The sequence below is a fragment of the Bos taurus genome, chromosome 11 (assembly GCF_002263795.3).
Source record: "Bos taurus isolate L1 Dominette 01449 registration number 42190680 breed Hereford chromosome 11, ARS-UCD2.0, whole genome shotgun sequence".
NCBI classification, from domain to species: Eukaryota; Metazoa; Chordata; class Mammalia; order Artiodactyla; family Bovidae; genus Bos; species Bos taurus.
In genome coordinates this window covers 75249407-75272117 of record NC_037338.1, presented here as the reverse complement: position 1 = coordinate 75272117, position 22711 = coordinate 75249407, and the positions used below count along the sequence as shown (strand labels likewise).

General features: G+C 53.7%; 1 protein-coding gene across 2 annotated transcripts in view; it reads left to right on the top strand.

Moving 5' to 3' along the window:
* The window catches only part of KLHL29 (kelch like family member 29), a 332208-nt gene that overhangs the window by 300592 nt on the left and 8905 nt on the right, over positions 1-22711 (top strand). For both annotated transcript variants that reach the window (NM_001164494.1, XM_005213022.5), the window contains 6 exons: positions 2986-3124; positions 14507-14709; positions 15830-16089; positions 19759-19957; positions 20101-20283; positions 20492-20672. In NM_001164494.1, the coding sequence (NP_001157966.1) occupies positions 2986-3124; positions 14507-14709; positions 15830-16089; positions 19759-19957; positions 20101-20283; positions 20492-20672 (1165 nt within the window). The remainder of the gene's footprint in view (positions 1-2985; positions 3125-14506; positions 14710-15829; positions 16090-19758; positions 19958-20100; positions 20284-20491; positions 20673-22711) is intronic.

Sequence of the window (22711 nt, the reverse complement as noted above, 5' to 3'; positions counted from 1 at the left end):
GGAGCAACTTGCCCAGGGTCACCCAGCCAATTAGTGGCAAAGCTGGAACAGGAACCAGAAATTCCAGCCCAGAGCTCTTTCTCCTCCGTACCCCCCACCCGATCAACCCATGGGATTTCACTCCAAAAGGTGACATCATCCATGTGGCTCACAGTTTGGGAATAAATTCAGCTGGGGCTCTTTTGTGGAGCTAATGTGCGATACGAACACAGCAGTTCAGCCTTAACCCAGCCCAACCCTGCAGGTTCTTCCTGAGTCGGGTCCACCCCAGCAGGCTGTGTGCTTCAGGTCCCCAGTGCCAACTCTCCCCAGGTGTCCCACGGCCCCAACCTTATCCCCGCAGCTGAATTCATCACCCTCTCCCTTCCCGAGGTCCCCCCAGAAGCGGGAAGTGGTCTTCATGCACCCCAACCCCGTTATGGTTCCTGCAGAACTGATGGCTGTGGTGGTTGTTGTTCAGTCACCCAATCATGTCCGATTCTTTGAGACCCCATGGACAGCAGCACGCCAGGCTTCCATGTCCCTCACCATCTCCTGGAGTTTGCCCAAGTTCGTGTTCATTGCATCGCTGATGCTGTCCAGACATCTCATCCTGACTCCCTCTTCTCCTTCTGCCCTCCATCTTTCCCAGCATCAGGAACTTTTCCAATGAGTCATCTGTTTGCATCAGATGACCAAAATACTGGAGCCATGGTACCCTTGGCCTAAATACTTGTGTTTTTTTCTGGTCCTTCTGTCACCGTTATAGCTCAGGCCTTTGTCACTTCTCACTTGGATTGCAGAGTGATCACCACCATCAACAAAAACATCGAACTTACCACCACTGAGTGTTTAGCATGTGCTGAGCTCAGGGCTAACAGCTGACCGTGGGATAGTGCCATTAATTTTCACCAGAAGGGGACATGGAAGTTCTGGGGAGTCTGGGTAACTTTCCCAAGGTCACACACCGATAGGAGAGTTCAGGGTCTCCCCCAGTCCTGGCTCTGAGGCCCAGCTCTCTCTCCACAGGGTGCTTTCCTTCCCTGCACGCTGCCTCTGCCATGACCGTTGGAATCCACCCTGGCCACCCCCTGCACAGAACCCCTGCTGACTTCCTTTTGCCCAGAGCGTTAAGCTGGCTCACAGGGTTTTGAGATCTGACCCCCTGCTGTCCTCCCATCACATCTCTGTCTCTCCCCCAGGCCTTGTGTCTGTCCCCTGTATCCGCCCCACCATGTCCCCCTTGCCCTCCACCTGGGGCTTTGCGCCCTGCTGGTCTCCCTTGCTCCAGGTTGGAGCACATCCATGGAAGCCTTTAGAGTCCCCAGCAAATGAATGCCCTCCCCAACACACACACACTCCTGTAGGTGCCCTGCGGCGACCCCAGCTCAGAGTGATGTTGGTTTGGTGAGGGACAGTGATTTGGCATTGCCCAAGCCCTCGGTACCCACCCCCTGAGTTCCCAGTGTGTCCTCTCGAAGGGTCTGGCTGACCTCAAAGCCCACAAGTTCTTGCCCATCCCTGATTGTGAGCATCTGATCTTCACCAAGTTCTGGGAATGGAACAGAGGGAGCCTCCATCCCCATTTTACAGACATAGAAACAGAGGCTCAGGAAGCACAGGGCCTTGGTAAATGTCAGAGAATGAGCTGGGCTCGGCAGGTATTGTGGCAGGCAGTTGATGAGGGCCCAGGAGGACAGAGATGAGTGGTCAGGCTGGAGCAAGGCCCACTGGAGGGTAATTGCAGAACACCAGCCAGGGTGCTGCAAAGACTCACCCAGGGGGCTCGAGGTTCCAGTGGGGGACTTAGAGTATGGGGCTCAGTTCTGCAGACCACCCTCTCCCATTCAGCTGCTGAATAGTCTAGGTCATTCTAGCCCAAGAATCTGGACCTCTGATGTCCAGCTACCAGGAAAGCTATAGGCAGGCTCTATCCAGGAGGAGGTCAGGTTGGGGGGCAGGCAGGCTGGGCAAGGCTGGTGGGAGTGTTGCTCCTCTGAAGGCTTTAACTTTGTAAGTGAGAGTGTTTATATAAACTAAGCAGAATAGCTGTTAGGCTCTCCTCCTTCCCTCCTCTGAGCCTTGAAGTGGGTCTGGGAGAAGCTTCTGACATGCCCACATTCGGAGCCCAAGCACCTGGGGCACTCTCTGTGCCGGGCCCAGGTGGCCAAGACACCAGACCAAGGTAGGTGTGCGTCAGGCTGGAAGGCCACTTCTTGGAACCTCCTGGGGCTGCAAGCCAGGCTCTCCTGTGCTGAAGACGCAGTGAGGGGAGGGGGTCCTGAGAGGATGACTCAGGAAGTGGGAGGAGGTATAGACTATCCTTGCCCCTGGCTTGCTTCCCCACCCTCACCCCCAAACCCCCACATCAGCCCCAGAAGTGTGAAAGGGAGGTGCTCATCAGGCCCCCACTCCACCCCTACTTTCTTGGGGGCCCCTCCCCAAGGAGCTCGCCCCAGCCATGGCTGTGAGTATCTAACGTAAGGGACGCTGTTTTTGCAGGTTTTGTGGTTTTTATTCCTTTGAACCATATCCAGCCCATCTTACATCACAATGCCATGCTTTACTTGGTATCAGATACATCGGCACTCATTGGCATTTGGAGAACTTGTTCTGTAGTTAAATTCCAGTTTTCAGTTGTCTATGATGATGTATTCTCTGTGTTTCCAATTGTCGGTATGGGAAACTTTTCTCCCAGCCTTTCAATTCTGGGTTTGGTTTTTTTAGTTTCTGGGTTTTTTTGTTGTTGTTTTGTGTTTGGTTGTTTTTTTTGTTTTTTTTTTTTGCTTTTGAAAGTCGTTATTCCTTTGATTATGTGACCCCTCCCAGTTGCTGCTTGTTTACGCATTGTTTGTGACTTCTTTTGACTGTCAGTGTTTGAGCCAGTCTTGCCAAGAAACAGTATCAAGTATTTTCCTATTTCTCTACTTCTTGAAAAAAAAAATTTAATTAAAAAAAAAAACTCTTAATGGGAACCTGGCCCTGTCTGTCTTCTCTGTTCTGCAGAAATGTTGAAGGAATTGAACCAGCAGCGCAGAGTGAAAGCGTTTACAGACCTGAAAATTGTTGTTGAAGGCAGAGAGTTTGAAGTCCACCAAAATGTTCTAGCTTCCTGCAGCTTGTATTTCAAGGACCTGATTCAAAGGTTTGCCTTCCTTCCAGCTGTGGTCGGGTCTGTTCCTTTGTAGGACGCTTTTGTGTCGCTTTTCTCCTCCCCTCTCTTACAGGTTCCTGAAGCGTGACTCCCTGTCACAGAGCCAGTAGCCATCTCTCCTCCCCCTCCTCCTCCCAGTGCCCTCTCACACACAGCCTCAGAGCAGCCACTGTCCCCAGCCCATCCCACACAGCTTCGCTGGTCCCTGGGGTTGGGGGGCCTCTGCCAGCAGTAGGCAACATTCCACCCCACCCTCGAGGATCCTGCGTTCTCAGTGGCTCACAAGCCCTCCCTGAGGTTAGGAGGACTGCAGACTCCACTCTAAGGGACCACTGCACACTGCCCCCGCTGGGCCAGCACAGGTCCCCAGCACCATCACCACTGCTGTCGATAGTGAACTTAATGCCAGGACAGCACAGCGACCAGACCGTCCCCCACCGAGGAGCACGAGGCACCCATGGGGCCGCTTTTCCAACAGCCCAAGTCAGGGAGAACTGACTTGTAGCCAAAGCCTCATTCACACTGCATGTCTCGATACTTGTACACTGAGCCTAAGCCAGCCCTTCTGAGCACAGACCAGGTGTGTCCTAAACACGGTCTCTCTCAGCCTTTGCTCCCCTCCCCTCCTACCCTCTGCCCTGGCTATTTCTACCTGAATGAGTCTTAATGGTGCATGAGCATCTTTTTTTTTTTTTTTTTTTTCCATTATGTTGATTTTTTTTTTTACCTTGTCTGCTTCATACCCTTGCAAAGAAGTCAGGGGCCACCTTCTAGCGCCTTAGTGAGGGACAGCAGACGAGGGGGCCGGCCCAGGGTAACGCTCCTGTTTCTCTCACCCATCAGCAGATTAATGCCGCTGCTCATTTTGCCTTGCAGCCTCTCCGGGGCGGACGCTGAGCCGGGACTGTGCTCAGAGTGGGAGGACAGACCTCTGCTTGCTTCCCACTGCTGTGTTTGGACTTGCCAACTAACCCCAGAGTGACTGTGTTTTGTTCCAGGATGGCACACTGGCCGGCATCTCCTTTCCAATCTGTTGTGTCCTTTCACTTCGAGCTGAGCTGCCTGGCGTGCAAGCCCCGCGCAGCCGCGCTGGCCCCAGCCATGCAGGAACGGGCAGGCTCTTTGTGACTTCCAGTCCCATGGATAGCTCGGCTCTCCCGCCCCCGGTGCTTGGGTTCTCTCTGACCGAGCACAGGGGTTGGGGCACGAGCTCTGGGGTGAAGGGGCATGGCCAGTGGCTTCTTCGGGCCAAAGGAGGTCTTTGTGCTGCCACTCTTGGCAAATTCTCAACTGACAGTGGCCGGCACCTGGCCGCTGGATTGCAAAACCGGCATCCTCGGCCTTGGTCCCTGCTCCAGATCGCTGGAGAGCACAGAGGGGGCAGGATACAGGGGCAGCTTGGTACTTAGCGATGGCCCAGCCCTGGGCTAGAAAGATGTGGGCGAGGGGAGTGCAGGAGCTCTTTGACTATTGTCAGAGACCGTACATGTAAAGCCAGAAGCTCGCACATGACAGAGAAGAGACACGGCTAGGTGGGAACCCAAAGTAGTGAAGGCTTCTTGGACAGACCGAAAAGAAGAAGGAAGAACATTCCAGGCAAAAGATGGGTTGCTTGGAATGTTCTGGAATGCAAAGAATGTTCTACAATGTTTTAAAATGTTTCAGGCAAAGGATGGGTTGCCTGGAATAACAAGCTGAGGACAGAGACAGTCATGAGCAGTGGGGATGAGGAGATGGCCCTCCCAGAGAGAAGTGTGAGCTAGGGTAGGATGTTATGGCAGGCCCTGACCTCCAGGCCAGAGCCCTGGGCTTGCTCTGAGGGTGTGGAGCCCGTCAGGGTAAGTGGAACAGAGATGCCCACCCTCAGATGGGAGAACTGCAGGATGGGCCTCAGTGACCCTAACCAGAAAGGCTGGATGCAGGAGCTGAGCAGAGCTGGGAGCCAGGAGACCTGGGTTCTACCCCTGACTCTGTCCTATGACCCCAGTCAGGTCACGTCCTCTCCCTCGGGCCTCAGGGTTTCTCATCTGTAAAACAGGAGGTTGGTTCAAATAATGTTCAGGTTTCCTTCCTGCTCGCACAAGGTGATGGTGAGGGGATGGGCAGGGCTTCCTGAGTACAGGCACAGACAGGCAGGTCCATGGACCAAGGTCAGGGGCGAGCTGGGGGAGGTGATGCATTGAGTGTTTGGCCTGTCAAGTTTCAGCAGCCTGAAGATACCCAAGTTGAGATGACTGGTAGGCAGCCAGAGGTCTGAGGTCTGGGGAGACAGGGCTGAGTCTTCAGCATACAGGAGGGTCGCTCAGCAGGAGAGGAGGCCACAGCAGAACCCAGAAATGCCCTGCAGTTCAAAATCACAATGCCAGAAAATTCCAAGGCCGTCTAGCTCAGGTGGTAAAGAATCTGCCTGTAAAACGGGAGACCTGGGTTCTTCTATCCCTGGGTCGGGAAGATCCCCTGGAGAAAGGAATGGCAACCTGCTCCAGTATTTTGCCTGGAGAATCCCATGGGCAGAGGCTATAGTCCAAGGAGTCGCAAAGAGTCAAACACAACTAACCAAGTCAAACACGACTCAGCAATGAACACCTTCACTTTCTAGTGGTTAGGACTTGGCACTTTTACTGCGGGGACCCAGGTTCAGCCCCTGGTGGGGGAACTAAGATCCTGCAAGAGGCAAGATGCAGCCAAGAAAAATTCCCATTGTTAATTTGCAGGTATTTAAAATTTTACTTCTCTCGTCCTAACCATGGGCACACGTCACTATTTCTGCCCACAGAGGCCAGGAGATGCCTCCATGGGGACGAAAGCAGACTCTATAGGAAGATGATCTCCCTCCCAGCCGTGTAAAACCCTTGAGTATTTCACATTCTTAGTGGTCAGGGAGCATCTGCCATTGCCATGTCACGTCTGTCTCCTCGAGTCTGTGACCCCGAGACTTAGTGTGCGGTAGACAGAATGACCCAGCAGGAGAGCAAGGCCCTGCCCGCCAAGCCCCACGCAGGGTCTTTCCTCTCAGACAGCTGCACTAACACAAGCGGAGGTGTGGGGATGATCTGTGGGCCACGACACCCTGGCCCCGCCCTTCCCCAGGGCATAGGTAAGCCCTGTCAGGGGCAGGGGCCCTCCCTCTGTTGCCTGGGACCCCAGGCCTGGGGGCTTTGGCTGGCCTCCTTCCAGCCTCTAGCCTGGCACAGGTGATGCAGTCCTTGCTCTGAACCCACTGAGGACCCGACCCAGCATCAGCCCCAACCCCAGTACGAGGCCCTCACCTGGAGCCACAGACCAGACATGGGGAGCCCAGTCATTCCCTACTCTTCACCCAGCAAGCAAGCAAAGAGCCCCTCCTGGGTACAGGGAACCACTGGATGAGATGGGAGCTGGCCCTTGGGGAGACCACGGCTCGGGGAGGAAGAAACTGTAAAGTGTGACTGGGAGTGCAGGATGAAGGCAGCAGAGGAGGGTCAGTGGCTCCCAGCCCAATTGCCTGACTCCACAAGGGAGGGAAGTTTGGAGACGGCCCCTGGGATAGGGGTGGCATCTGGCCTGGGTTTTGAACCCAGAGAGGAATTGGCCAGGCAGACAAGCTCACGGCTTCAGGATGGCAGGGGGGTGATGGCAGCACAGGTGAGCAGATATCCCTGCAACGCCAAGTGTAAAGTGAAGAAGGAGGGGACGAGGTGGCGCGGAAGGCAGGTGCCAGCTCACAGGGCTTTGTTCTAAACCTGGGGGTGTCATGTTCAGGCTTGCAGTTAATAAAGATGACAGTTGGACCAGGAGTGGGAGAGCCAGGTATCAGAGTGTCCTCTGGACCAGCCTTCTCAGCTCAGAGCCCTGTCAGTGACTCCCCTAGCAGCCCCCAGCCCAGAGCCCCATTCTCCAGCCTCCAGGCTGGACCCACCTGTTCCTCCTTCACCTGGGTTTATACCTTTGCTGAGGCTGCAGCAGCCTTTTGCCCTTCATCTTCCCTTATTTAGTTGCAAACTCTAGTCTTCCTCTGACAAGGGCGAGACCCAGCCCACAGGGAGACCTGCTGAGATGTTTCCACACTGAACCTGACGAGCAGGTGCCCCATTCTACAGATGAAGGGATTGAGGCAAGGGATTCTAAGTAACCAGCAGATCTGGGATTCAAACTGAAGCCCTCATGCTCTTCAGCTCAGTCGCTCAGTCATGTCCGACTCTTTGCGACCCCATGAATCACAGCACGCCAGGCCTCCCTGTCCTTCACCAACTCCCAGAGTTCACTCAAACTCATGTCCATCGAGTTGGTGATGCCATCCAGCCATCTCATCCTCTGTCGTCTCCTTCTTCTCCTGCCCCCAATCCCTCCCAGCATCAGAGTCTTTTCTAATGAGTCAACTCTTCACATGAGGTGGCCAAAGTATTGGAGTTTCAGCTTCAGCATCAGTCCTTCCAAAGAACACCCAGGACTGATCTCCTTTAGAATGGACTGGTTGGATCTCCTTGCAATCCAAGGGACTCTCAAGAGTCTTCTCCAACACCACAGTTCAAAAGCATCAATTCTTCAGCTCTCAGCTTTCTTCACAGTCCAACTCTCACATCCATATATTAGCACTGGAAAAACCATAGCCTTGACTAGATGGACCTTTGTTGGCAAAGTAATGTCTCTGCTTTTGAATATGCTATCTAGGTTGGTCATAACTTTCCTTCCAAGGAGTAAGTGTCTTTTAATTTCATGGCTGCAGTCACCATCTGCAGTGATTTTGGAGCCCAAAACCACAAAGTCTGCCACTGTTTCCACTGTTTCCCCATCTATTTCCCATGAAATGATGGGACCAGATGCCATAATCTTAGTTTTCTGAATTTTAGCTTTAAGCCAACTTTTTCACTTTCCTCTTTCACTTTCATTAAGACGTTTTTTAGTTCTCTTTACTTTCTGCCATAAGGTGGTGTCATCTGCATATCTGAGGTTATTGATATTTTTCCCAGCAATCTTGATTCCAGCTTGTGCTTCCTCCAGCCCAGCGTTTCTCATGATGTACTCTGCATATAAGTTAAATAAGCAGGGTGACAATATACAGCCTTGATGTACTCCTTTTCCTATTTGGAACCAGTCTGTTGTTCCATGTCCAGTTCTAACCGCTGCTTCCTGACCTGCATAGAGGTTTCTCAAGAGGCAGGTCAGGTGGTCTGGTGTTCCTATCTCTTCCAGAATCTTCCACAGTTTATTGTGGTCCACACAGTCAAAGGCTTTGGCATAGTCAATAGAGTAGAAATAGATGTTTTTCTGGAACTCTCTTGCTTTTCCGATGATCCAGCGGATGTTGGCAATTTGATGTCTGGTTCCTCTGCCTTTTCTAAAACCAGCTTGAACATCTGGAAGTTCACGGTTCATGTATCGCTGAAGCCTGGCTTGGAGAATTTTGAACATTACTTTACTAGCGTGTGAGATGAGTGCAATTGTGTGGTAGTTTGAGCATTCTTTGGCATTGCCTTTCTTTGGGATTGGAATGAAAACTGACCTTTTCCAGTCCTGTGGCCACTGCTGAGTTTTCCAAATTTGCTAGCATGTTGAGTGCAGCACTTTCACAGCATCATCTTTCAGGATTTGAAATAGCTCAACTGGAATTCCATCACTTCGACTAGCTTTGTGCGTAGTGATGCTTTCTAAGGCCCACTTGACTTCACATTCCAGGATGTCTGGCTCTAGGTCAGTGATCACCCCATCGTGATTATCTGGGTCGTGAAGATCTTTTTTGTACAGTTCTCCTATGTATTCTTGCCACCTCTTCTTAATATCTTCTGCTTCTGTTAGGTCCATACCATTTCTGTCCTTTATCGAACCCATCTTTGCATGACATGTTTCCTTGATCTCTAATTTTCTTGAAGAGATCTCTAGTGTTTCCTGTTCTGTTGTTTTCCTCTATTTCTTTGCATTGATCTCTGAGGAAGGCTTTCTTATCTCTTCTTACTATCCTTTGGAACTCTGCATTCAGATGCTTATATCTTTCTTTTTCGCCTTTGCTTTTTACTTCTCTTCTTTTCACAGCTATTTGTAAGGCCTCCTCAGACAGCCATTTTGCTTTTTTGCATTTATTTTCCATGGGGATGGTCTTGATCCCTGTCTCCTATACAATGTCATGAACCTCCGTCCATAGTTCATCAGGCACTCTATCTATCAGATCTAGTCCCTTAAATCTATTTCTCACTTCCACTGTATAATCATAATGGATTTCATTTAAGTCATACCTGAATGGTCTAGTGGTTTTCCCCACTTTCTTCAATTTAAGTCTGAATTTGGCAATAAGGAGTTCATGATCTGAGCCACAGTCAGCTCCTGGTCTTGTTTTTGCTGACTGTATAGAACTTCTCCATCTTTGGCTGCAAATAATATAATCAATCTGATTTTGGTGTTGACCATCTGGTGATGTCCATGTGTAGAGTTTTCTCGTGTTGTTGGAAGAGCGTGAACACCCATTTTCTGACCCAGGGAAGAACAAAACCATCCTTTCTACCCCTGCACAAAGTTTGTAAGGAAGGGGGAAGTAAAATCTCAGAGCTGACAGTGTAGAAGTGTGCAAGAAAAGGGGACACAGAGCTTGTGTGTGTGTATGTGCACATATATTAGAAATGCTTGTAAACTGGCCACAGAATCTGCCCAAGAAAAGACATAACCCCTGCCCCCATGAGACAAGCCCTCTCCCCCGTACCCAGGAGGGGCTGTGTCCACTGGAGTGAGGGCTGGAGGAGGCTCATAGAGGCTGGGAAAAGAGCACACAAGGCCATGGGGAAGTTCAGCACAAAGCCCAGGATGAGATGGCAGGGCTGTCGAATCATCCTTCTATGCCTACTCTGAGTCCCCGTGACAATCAGGTGAAAGCCCAGCAGGAAAAGGAGCTGCAGCCCTGTCTTTGGATAACATGAAGCCTAGTGCTGCGTAACAACCAGGCCCCATCTGCGCCCAGGCTAGAGGGGAACACCAGCAGGACTGAGTGGAGAGGAGGACAGAGGCTCAGTGGACTGAGCCCCAGTGTCAGGAAGGAAGGAGGATGTTTTGAGCAGACTAGACCTAGACATACACTTGGTCAAACTCCAGGGGATGGTGAGGGACAGGGAAGCTTGGCATCCTGCAGTCCATGGGGTCGCAAAGAGTCAGATATGACTTGGCGACTGAACAAGACCTAGTGGGGCCCTGGGGAGGCAGCCTTCTGCGTCAAGAGTCACTTCTCAACCCCAGTGAGAAGGACTGAGCTCTGCCTTTCATGAAGAAGTCCCTTCACTTTCCCCCAGGAGCCAAGGAGCTCTGGGGGACCATTGGTGCCAGTAGGGGCACTGGCTGCACTCACCGGCCTGGTGGGCTGCAGGCCCCATCAGAGGGGACCGGGCTGTTCTTCTTTAGAGACAGCAGAGGCCCTGCCTCCCTGCCACAAGTGTGGGGGACAACGCCCAACCCCAAAGGAGCATTGCCCCTGCATCTCACCAAATGGGACAGAGACCTGGCATTCTACCTTCTCTCTCCTCTCACTAAGCCTTTGGAGCCACCAGTACATTTGAACTCTTTCCTCTTTTCATAGTAAATGAAAACAGATGGACAAATTTTGTGCAGGTTGATTTTCACAAGCCCCATGTGTAGACGCTGAGCTTCTCACTCCAGCCCCCTCTCCAGGGGGAAGCTAAAAGGATCTCTGTAATTGAGTGGCACAGACCTGGCATGTAGGGGAGCCCAGTAGAGTTAATGCAGTAGTCTAGCCATGTGCCTTTCTCCCTCCTTCCCTGAGGAGCTGGGCATTTGTGGGTGGCAGGCTAACCCTTTCCTGGGAGAACACAGCAGTGTGACTAGAGCAGAGAGAGAATCACACATCCCGAGTCCTGGGTGGGGCCACCCTCCTGAGTGGAGCAGGGGGCCATCTACATCTATCCCTGCTCTGTGTTTACCCCCACTCCCCACTGCCCCAGCAGTTCCAGATCCAGCTTGCAGAATGAATGCATCTGATCTCTGAGGTGTGTGGGGGTGGATGAGATTCTGTCCTGAATTCTAAAGAAGGCAGTTCTTATCCCACAAGAGTGAATTGCTAATGGTGGGGTCACAAAAATCCTAACATCTGGGGTAAGCCATTCCCAGCATATCTGCCAAGATCTGCCAAGCAGAGCCTGTGTCCCATACCCTGGGGACATACCCCTGATTGGGAGAAGGTGACCCCAGGAAGTTTTAGTCTTCTGAGAGAACCTGTGGGCCCTGCGTGCACTGGACAGCTCCAGCCTACCCCTCACTCCCATGCTCCTGCCCCCAGTGTCAGGCCACAGCCCCACCCTGCCAAGGCTGTCATTCCTGCCCTGCTGCCCCTCTCTCCAAGGTCATATCGTGACCCCGATTATCCAGCAGCTCCCCAGATACTCCATGGGGCTGAGGGGACTGGGATGCTCAGAGCCCACGGGCCAGCTTAGGACAGGGACAGAATGGTCATCTAGGGAGGACACAGCTCCCCACTGGTGATCAGGGCCACCCTTCAAGGGTAATGCCTTCCAGCGGGTCCTTGCTCAGAGGGAAGAGGCCGACAGAGCTCAGGGTCCTATCCCAAGATAGTCTGATGGTCAGGGAAGGAGAGTGACTGCTGGCCTCCCTATGCCCCCACAGCTGCCTGGGCCACCCAGGAATGCCGGTGTGGACTATGAACCTGCTGTGCAAGGGAGCTTCAGGAGACCTCACTGTCAGGGGCCTTGCCTCCTCCAGATCTTGAACTCCACCACCCAAAAAAGTCTCCATGACATCCCCACGTGCTCCTCTGTGGCCAGGGGGAATGGTTGTTCAGCTCACAACGTCTGTCATCTGGCCCCAGGGACCTCCAACCACTGCCCACAGATCCTTTGCTCAAGTGGCTGACTCCCCTCCACAGGTGGCCCCAGTAGTGGGGGATGTGGGGGAACAGAGCCCCAGCTGAGCATCGCAGGAGCAGCAGTCCTTGGACAGTACCTGCCATGGTCAACATCCCCCTGTGCCCCCCTGGGCAACCCTTGGCTCCTTGGCCATAAGGCAGCACCGTGTCCCCAGGACCTATCCTTGGCTCAGACTCTGGGCAAGACAAGCATCTCCCCACAAGTTTAACCACACAGGTCCCACCAGACCCATCACTTGGGGCCATGGGCTCCACTGGCCTTCCATCTGCCCAACACCCCTCCCCACAGGGTGTCTCCATGGTCCTCAGGGTCATGTGTCACATGCATTTCAATGCATGTGTGTGCATGCGTGTGTGTGTACATCCTAAAGTCCCACCTCAGCTCCTCTCTGATTTTGTGCTGAGAATTTGCAGGGAGACAGGAGAGCTGGCCAGATGGGGCTAGGTAGCAGGGCCTGAGAGCCTCTGGAGAAGGGGAGCAGCCCTACTTTGGCCTCATGAGCCCTGCCCTGGCTGTGGCCTAGCGTGACCTCCCCAGAGCATGAAGGACGGTGTTGGGGGTGGTGGGGGGCAGAAAGTGGCAAGTAGGAATGAAAGCAGAGTAGAGTAAGAGGTTGACCAGATAGCTCCTGAGGCCTGGGGTGTTCAGAATGTCTGTGGTTTCAAGTGATTCCATAATAAACCATTTTTATACTTAACAAAGTCACCCAAGCATGGAAATCCATCCTGACAGCTGAAGACTAGGTGCGTTAAGACACTTTAAAACTCACACAAACTATGTGTGTCTATGGGCTTGAGAAGGGGCTCTGCTCAGACGCTCTATCTAGCCTACACCTTCCCACTCAGCTTTCTGGGCCTGCCCAGGACTTGCGGCAGAATAGACCCTTCAGGCTCCTGGTTGGATGAACCATTCTGGAGGGGGACCAGCATGGTACCCTGGGATGGGGGACCTGGATGCAGACTCACAGCTTCACCTGTTCCCCGCCAGGTCATATTTGTGTTGTGAAGGCGCTGCGAGGCCCGTGCCTGACCAGAGAGAATGTTGTGCTAATGGCGGCATTTCAGGTTCTGTCATGTAGAGCAGAGTCTCTTGGGAAGGCATTTTCCAGCCTCTATCACAGAAATGCTCTGCAGGACTCTAGACCTCATCCAGTCCAGTCTTCTTGTTTTGCAGAAGAGGAGCCTGAGGGCCAGAGAGGCCAAGGCTGCCCGGCTGTGGGTGGTAGAGCTGGGGCACCCAGGTCCCCTTACGCCCGGCTCATACAGGAGTCGGCCTCCCTGGGGCCAGCCTGCTTGCTTGCCCCACACCTCCACACCCCCACTGCCAGACACGGGGATATCCAAAGGACCAGTCACAAGAGTCTGGGCCCCTGGCCTCCTCAGGGTGGGGTGAGGGACAGGGAGAACGCAGCAGTAATTTCCCAGTCACGTGGCTGAATGCAGCCCTGGGCAGGACCAGGCTCAGTGTGGGAACCAGGACAGGTCAGAGCAGCCAAGACCAGGTGCCAAGCCGATCCACCTCTGATAACCCTGCCTCCTGACTCTTAACATTCTGGGTGTTTCTCCTCCTGGTCACTTCTTGATTGGTGTTATTTTTGCTTCATCTTATCTGTTTCCTTTCAGGTCCAGCTTTAGGGCGCAGCTGCCAAGCCTTAGGAGCCTTTGTAATGGTTTTGTATTTCTGTAGACACCAGATATAAACATATTTATATATTTGTGTCCCTCCCCCGCTCCCCCCAGTTCACAAGCCCGAAGCACACTCTACACGCAGGCCACTCTGACCTCTGACCCCGTGTTCCATGTGGCAGGAGGGCCCCGCCCCGGGCCAGGTCCTAGGTCATGGCTGCTGGCTGTCTGTGGCGGAAGTCCTTGGTTGTTCCCTTCCCCTCCTCCCGGCTCTAACCATTCTGTCCGTCTATCTCGTCTCGTCCTCAGTTTCAAAGCAATGTCATGAAGGGCTTCCTTTCCATGCCTAAAAGGAAACAATATGCTTTTGGGGAAAGAGGTGGGGTTGGAGTCAGGGTTCCGGGGCGGCTTGGGGTCCTTAGTCTTTGGGGTGATCCAGGGGTCGGCTGTGATCACGGCCGGTCGGGAGCCTCAGTCACTCTGGAGACTCTCCCATCCGAGGCAGGCCAGGCCCCTGGGGCCCTGGGCCTGCTGACCGTGTTTGGCGGAGACGCCAGGGTCAGCAGCAGAACCGAACCGTATTGTTTCCCTTTAAGTCCAGTCCTAGTCCTCGTCCCCATCCACAGCTCATGCTTTTTGATTTGCATCTTTTTTTTGCATGGACATGCCGAGTAGTGATAAGCAGGGTTTTCTGTTCTTCTGGCGTCTCTGGTCAGACTCTTCTCTTTCAGATCTCGTGTCAGGTCGCTAGGTTCAGGTGTGTCATTGGCCGTGTCCCTTGAGTCCTAAAACGAAGGGCTGTGAGCGAGGTGTGCAGGGAGACCCAGCCCTGTGAGGAGGCGGCGCCGTGGCCGAGGGCCCGCAGGTAAGGACACCCTGGTCTCTGTGCCTAGGTCGGTGCAAGACGGCAGCCAATGTGGCCGGGAGAAGCTGGAACTGGTCCTGTCCAACCTGCAGGCCGACGTCCTGGAGCTGCTGCTGGAGTTTGTGTACACGGGCTCCCTGGTCATCGACTCGGCCAACGCCAAGACCCTGCTGGAGGCGGCCAGCAAGTTCCAGTTCCACACCTTCTGCAAAGTCTGCGTGTCCTTTCTCGGTGAGCCACGGGCAGCAGCACCAATGAACGGAACATTCAAGGCCTGAGTGGGGAGGGCCGTGCGTGCCCAGCCAGGTCGTCTGGGGATGCAGCTGGATTTCCCAGCAGATTTAAGATGATCATTCGGATAACTGTGGGCAGAGGCCTTTGCTCACTGGTGGACAGAGGGGTTCTCTGCCTTGCTCCCCCGGGGGCCAGAGGTGCCACACTGGGCCCCCCAGGCAGTCTTGTGAGAACAAATGGGCTGAGAGGCCCGTGTGAATGGTCTGTTCATGGGAGCCCCATGCCCTGGCTTCACAGCCCTGTTATCTAAACACTAAACCAAGTTGCTTCCATCAAGGCCTCAACCCACAGAACGTGCTCGCTTTACACTTTGGAGCTGCCCAGTTTGGGTGAGAGCAGGAGAGGGAAGGACAGAGATGGGAGTCACCAGAACCAGCCTGGGGGTGGAGTGAGAGAGATGGGGGCGGGGACAGGTGAGGGGATGGCCAGGGGCCTAAGATGTGACTCTGGGGCAATGGACCATCTAGAAGAGTCAGGAACTATGACTCTAGAGTTAAGTCCACAAAGGCAAAGGGCCTCCTAGGACCCAGCCATGTCTAGATCCATTAGTCAGATTTCAGGAGCCCTGGCCAGACTGACCCCAGGTCTGGAGGTCAGGTTGGGTGAGGCTGAGTCCCTGTGGGAGATGGTGGATGGGCTTATGAGGGGTGTTCCTGCTGTCATGACGCTGAAGTAGAAGTCCGTGATCCCAGACTTGTCTGTCACAGTTACGGAAGACACCCTAAGCCTCGGTGTGACCCCTGCCCCCAGCCCAGGCCTCCTTCATGCCCTGGCAGTGAGGAAGCTCTAAGCCTGGTGCTGACACCCCATACCTCAGTCTCAGTCCTTCTGCTGAGGGAGGCCTCAGGAAAGTCAGTTTGAGACAGGGCAGAGGAAAACCCAGAAAATGGCTGTGAAGTTCCAGGGACACAGGAAATTGGGCTTATGGGGACTCTGGATGCTGAAGGCAGGTCACAAGGACATGGGCTCAGAGAGGGGTTCAGAGAGACAGGCGATGAGAACGGGCGGGGACCCCTCCCCTGCAGTCAGCAGTGCCGTCCTGTGCTCTTGCCCCCAGAGAAGCAGCTGACGGCCAGCAACTGCCTGGGGGTGCTGGCCATGGCCGAGGCCATGCAGTGCAGCGAGCTCTATCACATGGCCAAGGCCTTCGCGCTGCAGATCTTCCCCGAGGTGGCAGCCCAGGAGGAGATCCTCAGCATCTCCAAGGACGACTTCATCGCCTACATCTCCAATGACAGCCTCAACACCAAGGCCGAGGAGCTAGTGTACGAGACCGTCATCAAGTGGATCAAGAAGGACCCCGTGTCCCGCGCGCAGGTAGGGCCCAACCCACCTGCCCCGGTTCCCGCCCCTCTCCCTCTTGGTGAGGGAGGACATCTGGAGCAGGGAGTTGGGGCCGCCTGGTCTAACCAGCAGTGGGAGCATGTGAGAACCAGCGGGCCTTGCAGAGGGAGGTCGGACCAGCTCACACGGTGCAGAGAGGTGAAGGGGGATGAGAGAAGAGAAATCAGGCACCAGAGGATTCTCGAGGGCTGGCATTGCACCTGCAGGAGACCCAAGCCAACCGAGAGTCTGCAGGGTCAAGCAGGCATCACCAGGGCCCTGTGGAGAGAAGGGTGTGCCTGAGTCAAGTGCCCTGGGCTCCCTCAAATGCAGCAGGAGGAGTCCCACCCCGGCTCTGGCAGTTGAGAGGGGAGGGAGCACCTGGACTGAATGGAAACCAGGCTGGAGACAGGGAACCACCGCTCGCCTGTCAGAAGGGAAGGCAAGTCCCTTGGAAGGGACAGCTAGAGGAAATGAAAGCCAGAGTCCAGAGCAGAAGGGCAGGGCATGATCCCCAAGGGAGCCCCTGAGTCACAGGAGGTCAAGCACAGCCCTGGGGATCTCCAGCTGACTAGGGAATTCCTTCATGGGGGTTTTAAACAGAGAAACCACAGGAACAAACGTTCCTAGGAAGGCCAGCAGGCTGCAGGGATGGGAATGAATTTGGGATCCGTGCTTTGAGCGGGACTGCCTGGATTCCAAAGTGCTAGGAGCCCCCCACAGTTAGTGCAGACACGCAGGTGGCTCTTAGGAGAGCTCAGAGTCCACCTAGAAAGCACAGATGGGAAAATGGGGCAGGGAGACGGGAGCCCAGCAAGAGCTAAGGCAGCCGAGTGACAGATGACAGGCTACTTTGTTGTACATGGAGCAAGAAGAGGCACAAGGGAAGGAGGGATGGGGCAGGGACTGGATCCACAGCACCAAGTGCACGCAGGATGCAGAGATGGCCGGCCCAAGCCACTGGGCCAGGAGAAGGCGGTCCCCTGACCTCCCAGGCGGGGATGGAGCAAGATTCATTTTCAGAGGAAGGAAGTCAAGTTAGGCCACTGTAATAGTGACCACCACCATCTACCACGACCCCCAGATCTGCCTCCAGCCCAGACCTCTGCCTTTGATTGTCTACAGGATCCCTCCACCCAGTGTCTCCCAAGCCCCTCTCATTCATAAACCCCCAGACCTACCCGTCTTCTTGGGTTCCTTATAGCAGTTCTGCCCTCTAACCACGGCAGAAGCCAAGTCCTCCCACGCCTTCCACCTCCATGTGGCCACACATTGCTGCCATGGCTGCCTCCTCTTACCAGGGCCAAGTTCTCTCTCTTCATTCCCGGCCCCCTGATCTCACCAGGATGACCACAGTTGTCTCCTGAGAGGGTTCCCTGCCTTCAGTCTCCTCCTTTCAAATTCATTCCCATCCCTGCAGCCTGCTGGTCTTCCTAGGAACATGTTTGGTCCTGTGGTTTTTCTGTTTAAAACCCCCATGAGGGGGGTTTTAAACCCCAATGTTCATCGCAGCACTGTTTATAATAGCCAGGACATGGAAGCAACCTAGATGTCCATCAGCAGATGAATGGATAAGAAAGCTCTGGTACATATACACAATGGAGTATTACTCAGCCATTAAAAAGAATACATTTGAATCAGTTCTAATGAGGTGGATGAAACTGGAGCCTATTATACAGAGTGAAGTAAGCCAGAAGGAAAAACACCAATACAGTATACTAACGCATATATATGGAATTTAGAAAGATGGTAACGATAACCCTGTATACGAGACAGCAAAAGAGACACTGATGTATAGAACAGTCTTATGGACTCTGTGGGAGAGGGAGAGGGTGGGAAGATTTGGGAGAATGGCATTGAAACATGTGAAACGTCATGTATGAAACGAGATGCCAGTCCAGGTTCAATGCACGATGCTGGATGCTTGGGGCTGGTGCACTGGGACGACCCAGAGGGATGGTGTGGGGAGGGAGGAGGGAGGAGGGTTCAGGATGGGGAACACATGTATACTAATTAAATAATTTTCTATTAAAGAAAAAAAGAAAAAAAAAAAAGTTAAGGATCTAGAGACAAGAAAGTATTCTGGATTTTCCAGATGGGCCCAATGGAATCCTAACAGTCCCTATAAGGGAAAGAAGGAGGCAGAAGAGTCAAGAGTCAGAGAAGGAAAAAAAAAAATAAATAAAACCCCCATGAGGGAATTCCCTAGTGATCCAACGGTTGGGACTCCACGTTTCCACTGCAGGAGATGCAGGGCCATCCCTCGTTCGAGAACTAAGATCCCACATGCCAAGCAGTGTGGCCAAAGAAAAAATTTTAATAAAATTTTTTAAAATTAAAAAAATTAAACTCCTCATGAGTGCCCTCATCCACTCTGCAGGAAGCACTACACAGCCCTTAGCAAGCCAAGCCTGAGGTCAGCAGAGGCCAGAACCCAGCTCACCTCTCCAGTCTTGTTTCTCCCTGTCTGCTACCCAACCCCTCAATGGAAGGCTTCTGCATCCAACAAGAAAAAACTCCGTGTGTATGCTGAGTTGCTTTAGTCGTGTCCAACTCTGCTAGACACATATGGACTGTAGCCTGCCAGGCTCTTCTGTCCAGGGGATTTTCCAGGCAAGAATACTAGAGTGGGTTGCCATGCCCTCCTCCAGGGGATCTTCCAGACCCAGGGATCGAACTCACATGTCCTGCACTGCAGGTGGATTCTTTACTGCTGAGGCACCAGGGGAGTCCCAATAAGCTCCAGAGGTCCCTCCAAATGCACCACCATGCTCTCTCAGACTCCAGTGCCTCTGTGTGTGCTTTGAATGGCCTCCCTGTCCTTCACCTTAGGCCTGGAGAAGTCAGCAATCCTTCCACAGCAGGCTCAGACATCGCTCACTCTGGGGAGCCTCCTCTCCCACATCCCCACCACCCCTCATAGACTCTTCTTTGGGAAGAGTCCTTTGATGTGATGGATCCTCTCCCCGCCACGAAACTGTGTACACCTGGAGGTCAGAGACTGGGTCGTACTGGCCTTTGCATCCCCAAAAACAAACTCAGTGAATGGCATAGAGTGGTCACCAATACTTGTTTGTTGAAACTACAGCGATGAGCAAAGAGTTTGCCAGACAAGAGGGGGATTCAAATCAGTCAGTGAAAAGCCTTCAGTTCAGGGGTGGGGTCCAATGGGGTGCCACTCCAGGGGTTTGCTGGTGAGGGGGAGAGGCACAGGTTGGAATGGTCATGACTTGCAAGCTTAATGATCACAATCAGCTCTCCCGGGCCTTCCCACCTGTTCCTGAGTTTCTGCCCCCACACACACCTTTTTGAGGATCAGAATCCTCATTTGGTCCCCTGCAGCCTGGTATGAAACAGAGGCCCATGACCTGGGAGGAAGAGGCAGGAAGGAGGTGCTCAAGAGACCAAAGGGTGGTCCACCCCAGGGTCAGCCCCAGCGCGGAGACCTCTCCCTGGGTTCCCTTCTTGCCTCCAGCTGCTGGGAGCTCCCACGATCTCTATCTTGGCTGGGGTGAGCAGGGTCGGCACTCCCAAGCCAAATGCAGATGAGAATTATCCCTGCACTCAGCCCCACATCCCTCCTTTCTCCCTTCTCAATACGACTCACATGAGGTGGTACCACCTTATGATCTAAGAAGATCCCGTGTCTCCTTGAACTCGCAGTATGCAGCGGAGCTGCTGGCGGTGGTCCGCCTCCCGTTCATTCACCCCAGCTACCTGCTCAACGTGGTGGACAACGAGGAGCTGATCAAGTCATCAGAAGCGTGTCGGGACCTGGTCAACGAGGCCAAACGCTACCACATGCTGCCCCACGCCCGCCAGGAGATGCAGACGCCCCGAACGCGGCCCCGCCTCTCCGCAGGTATGGCAGGACCTGCCCCAAACCCCCCAAGGCAGGTGCCCTGTCGTCAGCCCAACTCTGGGTGGGTTCCCCCAGGAGGCAACAGGCACAGATGCTGACACTGCGTCAGGCTGTCCCAAGGGTGCCCCTCCGTGTCCCTGCAGGTGTGGCCGAGGTCATCGTTTTGGTGGGGGGCCGTCAGATGGTGGGGATGACCCAGCGCTCGCTGGTGGCTGTCACCTGCTGGAACCCACAGAACAACAAGTGGTACCCGCTGGCCTCACTGCCTTTCTATGACCGCGAGTTCTTCAGTGTAGTGAGTGCCGGGGACAACATCTACCTCTCAGGTGAGGCCCCCTCAGGGCTGGGCTGGGCACAGGGCACAGACTTCCCCGGGGGTCCTCTCCCCACACCATGGCTAAGGAAGACACAAGGCCCAGAAGTGTCCACTTTGCACGTGAAGCCTCCTCCTGCCCCTGGGGCTGGGCCCCCCGGCCATGGGCCTTTCCTCACTCCCTGCCCACTCTCTGGACCTCCCTCCCGTACTGCCCACAGGTGGGATGGAATCAGGGGTGACGCTGGCCGATGTCTGGTGCTACATGTCCCTGCTCGATAACTGGAACCTCGTCTCCAGGATGACGGTCCCCCGCTGTCGGCACAACAGCCTTGTATACGACGGGAAGATTTATACCCTCGGGGGACTCGGCGTGGCAGGCAACGTGGACCACGTGGAGAGGTAATGAGGCCAAGGTCATGACATGGGCATCCTCTAATGTCCCCCAAGAGTTAAAATGCACATTGCTTCTCCTCCTCAACCCCTACCCAATTAAGACCCACTGGAGGCTGGACATTTAAAGGCCATTGTCCAGGCTCTTCCTGCCCAGCAGAGGGAGAAGAATCGGGATGGTAGGGTGGAAGCAGGAAGAGTGACAAGCTGCCCAGTCACCGAGACAGGGCACTCTTGTCCCAATCAGGGGGACAAACAAGCTGGAGGCATGAGATCCAGTGGTGAAAAAGCTCAGGGTGGGCCTGCTGCTGTCCTGACCAGGCAATTAGGGAGCTTACTAGGACTGGAAGCAGCAGCCCAGAGATGTGCTGGGATATCAGGCTAAGCGAGGGGCTTCCCAGGTGGCTCAGTGGGTAAAGAATCCGCCTATAGCACACAATATCCTGCCTGCAGGAGACACAGGCAGATGCAAGTTCAGTCTCCGGATCAGGAAGATCCCCTGGAGGAGGACATGGCAAGCCACTCCAGTGTTCTTGCCTGGAGAATGCTATGGACAGTGGAGCCTGGTGGGCTACCATCCATAGGGTCACAAACAGTCAGACATGACTGAGCATGTATGCAGGGCTAAGCTGGAACCATCATCCAAATGTGACTGCCATGTCCCTACCAAGCGGAGGTGACACCCCAGGGACAGTCCCTTCCTCCCTCCATCCCACACATCCTGGGAAATCTGCTTGTAGTAATAACACAGGAAAGGGTCACTGCACACAGGCCTGGCCAATTCTCTAGAACTCTCTACAGAAGTCGTGTGTATAAAGCCTGCCCTCTGCTGGAAGTCCTGGGCTGGCTTCCTCAAATCTGGCCTCACCTAGAACAGGGATCTGGCACAGGCAGGAGGGCCAGAGGCCAGAGGAGGGCATTTTTCCGGGTAGAAATAGTCTTTGTCTTTGAGCAACAGATACCTTGGAGAGAAGCTGCAGGAAGAGCTCCAGCAGCTTTGTGAGTCAGCAGCAGTCAGCAGTGCAGACCTGCTTTCCCAGGATCTAGTGACCTAGAGAGTGGCAAGTTTGTCTGAGCTGGCCTCCAGTTTCAGCCCAGGGGGTTCACAGCTAAGATTACTGGAGTCCTTTCCCATGTTCTTCCCACACCCTAGGGGCTTCTAAAACAGCTCAGCAGGTAAAGTCTGTCTGCAATGCAAGAGCCTCAGGAGACTTGGGTTTGATCCCTTAGTCAGGAAGATCCCCTGGAGGAGAGCATGGCAACCCACTCCAGTATTCTTGCTTGGAGAATCCCATGGACAGAGGAGCCTGAGGGCTACAGTCCAAAGGGTTGCAAAGAGTTGGACATGACTGAGCACACTCACAGGATCCCACAGCCTAGCCCACCATCCTGGCCTACAACATTGACTCCCACGGAAAGCACATCTTCCCCCCTGTGACAGCTTATTGCTTGTGGAGTCACACAAACCCCTCAATTTGTCTTTTTCCCCTTGGTGGCTAATTGGACATTTGACAAATGTTACAGCAGAGACAGATTCAGAGTGACACAGGCTCTGGATGTTCACTGTGGGCTTTTAACTCCCCCAAGTGGAGCCCAGAGATGGCTCAGTAACATTTAATTGTCATATTGATTTGGAGATAATGGGGAATCCCTGTGTGATTATGAAGATATTAATACTGCTGTTGAACCTGGGTCAGCCCTGGTGCTGACAGCCTTCTGTGGGACCCACTGCACGCCCATCAAGCCCCAAGCTTTCCAGAAGCACCAGCTTCCAGTCGTTTGTCATCCACTATAAACACATGAAAAGGAGACATTTTCTATGTAGGAGTAAACTGAGCTAGATCTGTCATCCTGTCTTGCTTTTGTCAGCTATTTTTAATCTCCTAAGATGCTGATTACTCATTTTGCAAACTTATACTTGTTGATAAATACAGGGATTTGTTCAAGGATCAAATGCACCAAGAGCGGGGACAGGCTCCACTCCCATCGGGCCCAGGAGCAGTGCTCCAATGCTCGGGAGCAGCCGATATCAGACTGCCTTGGTGGCT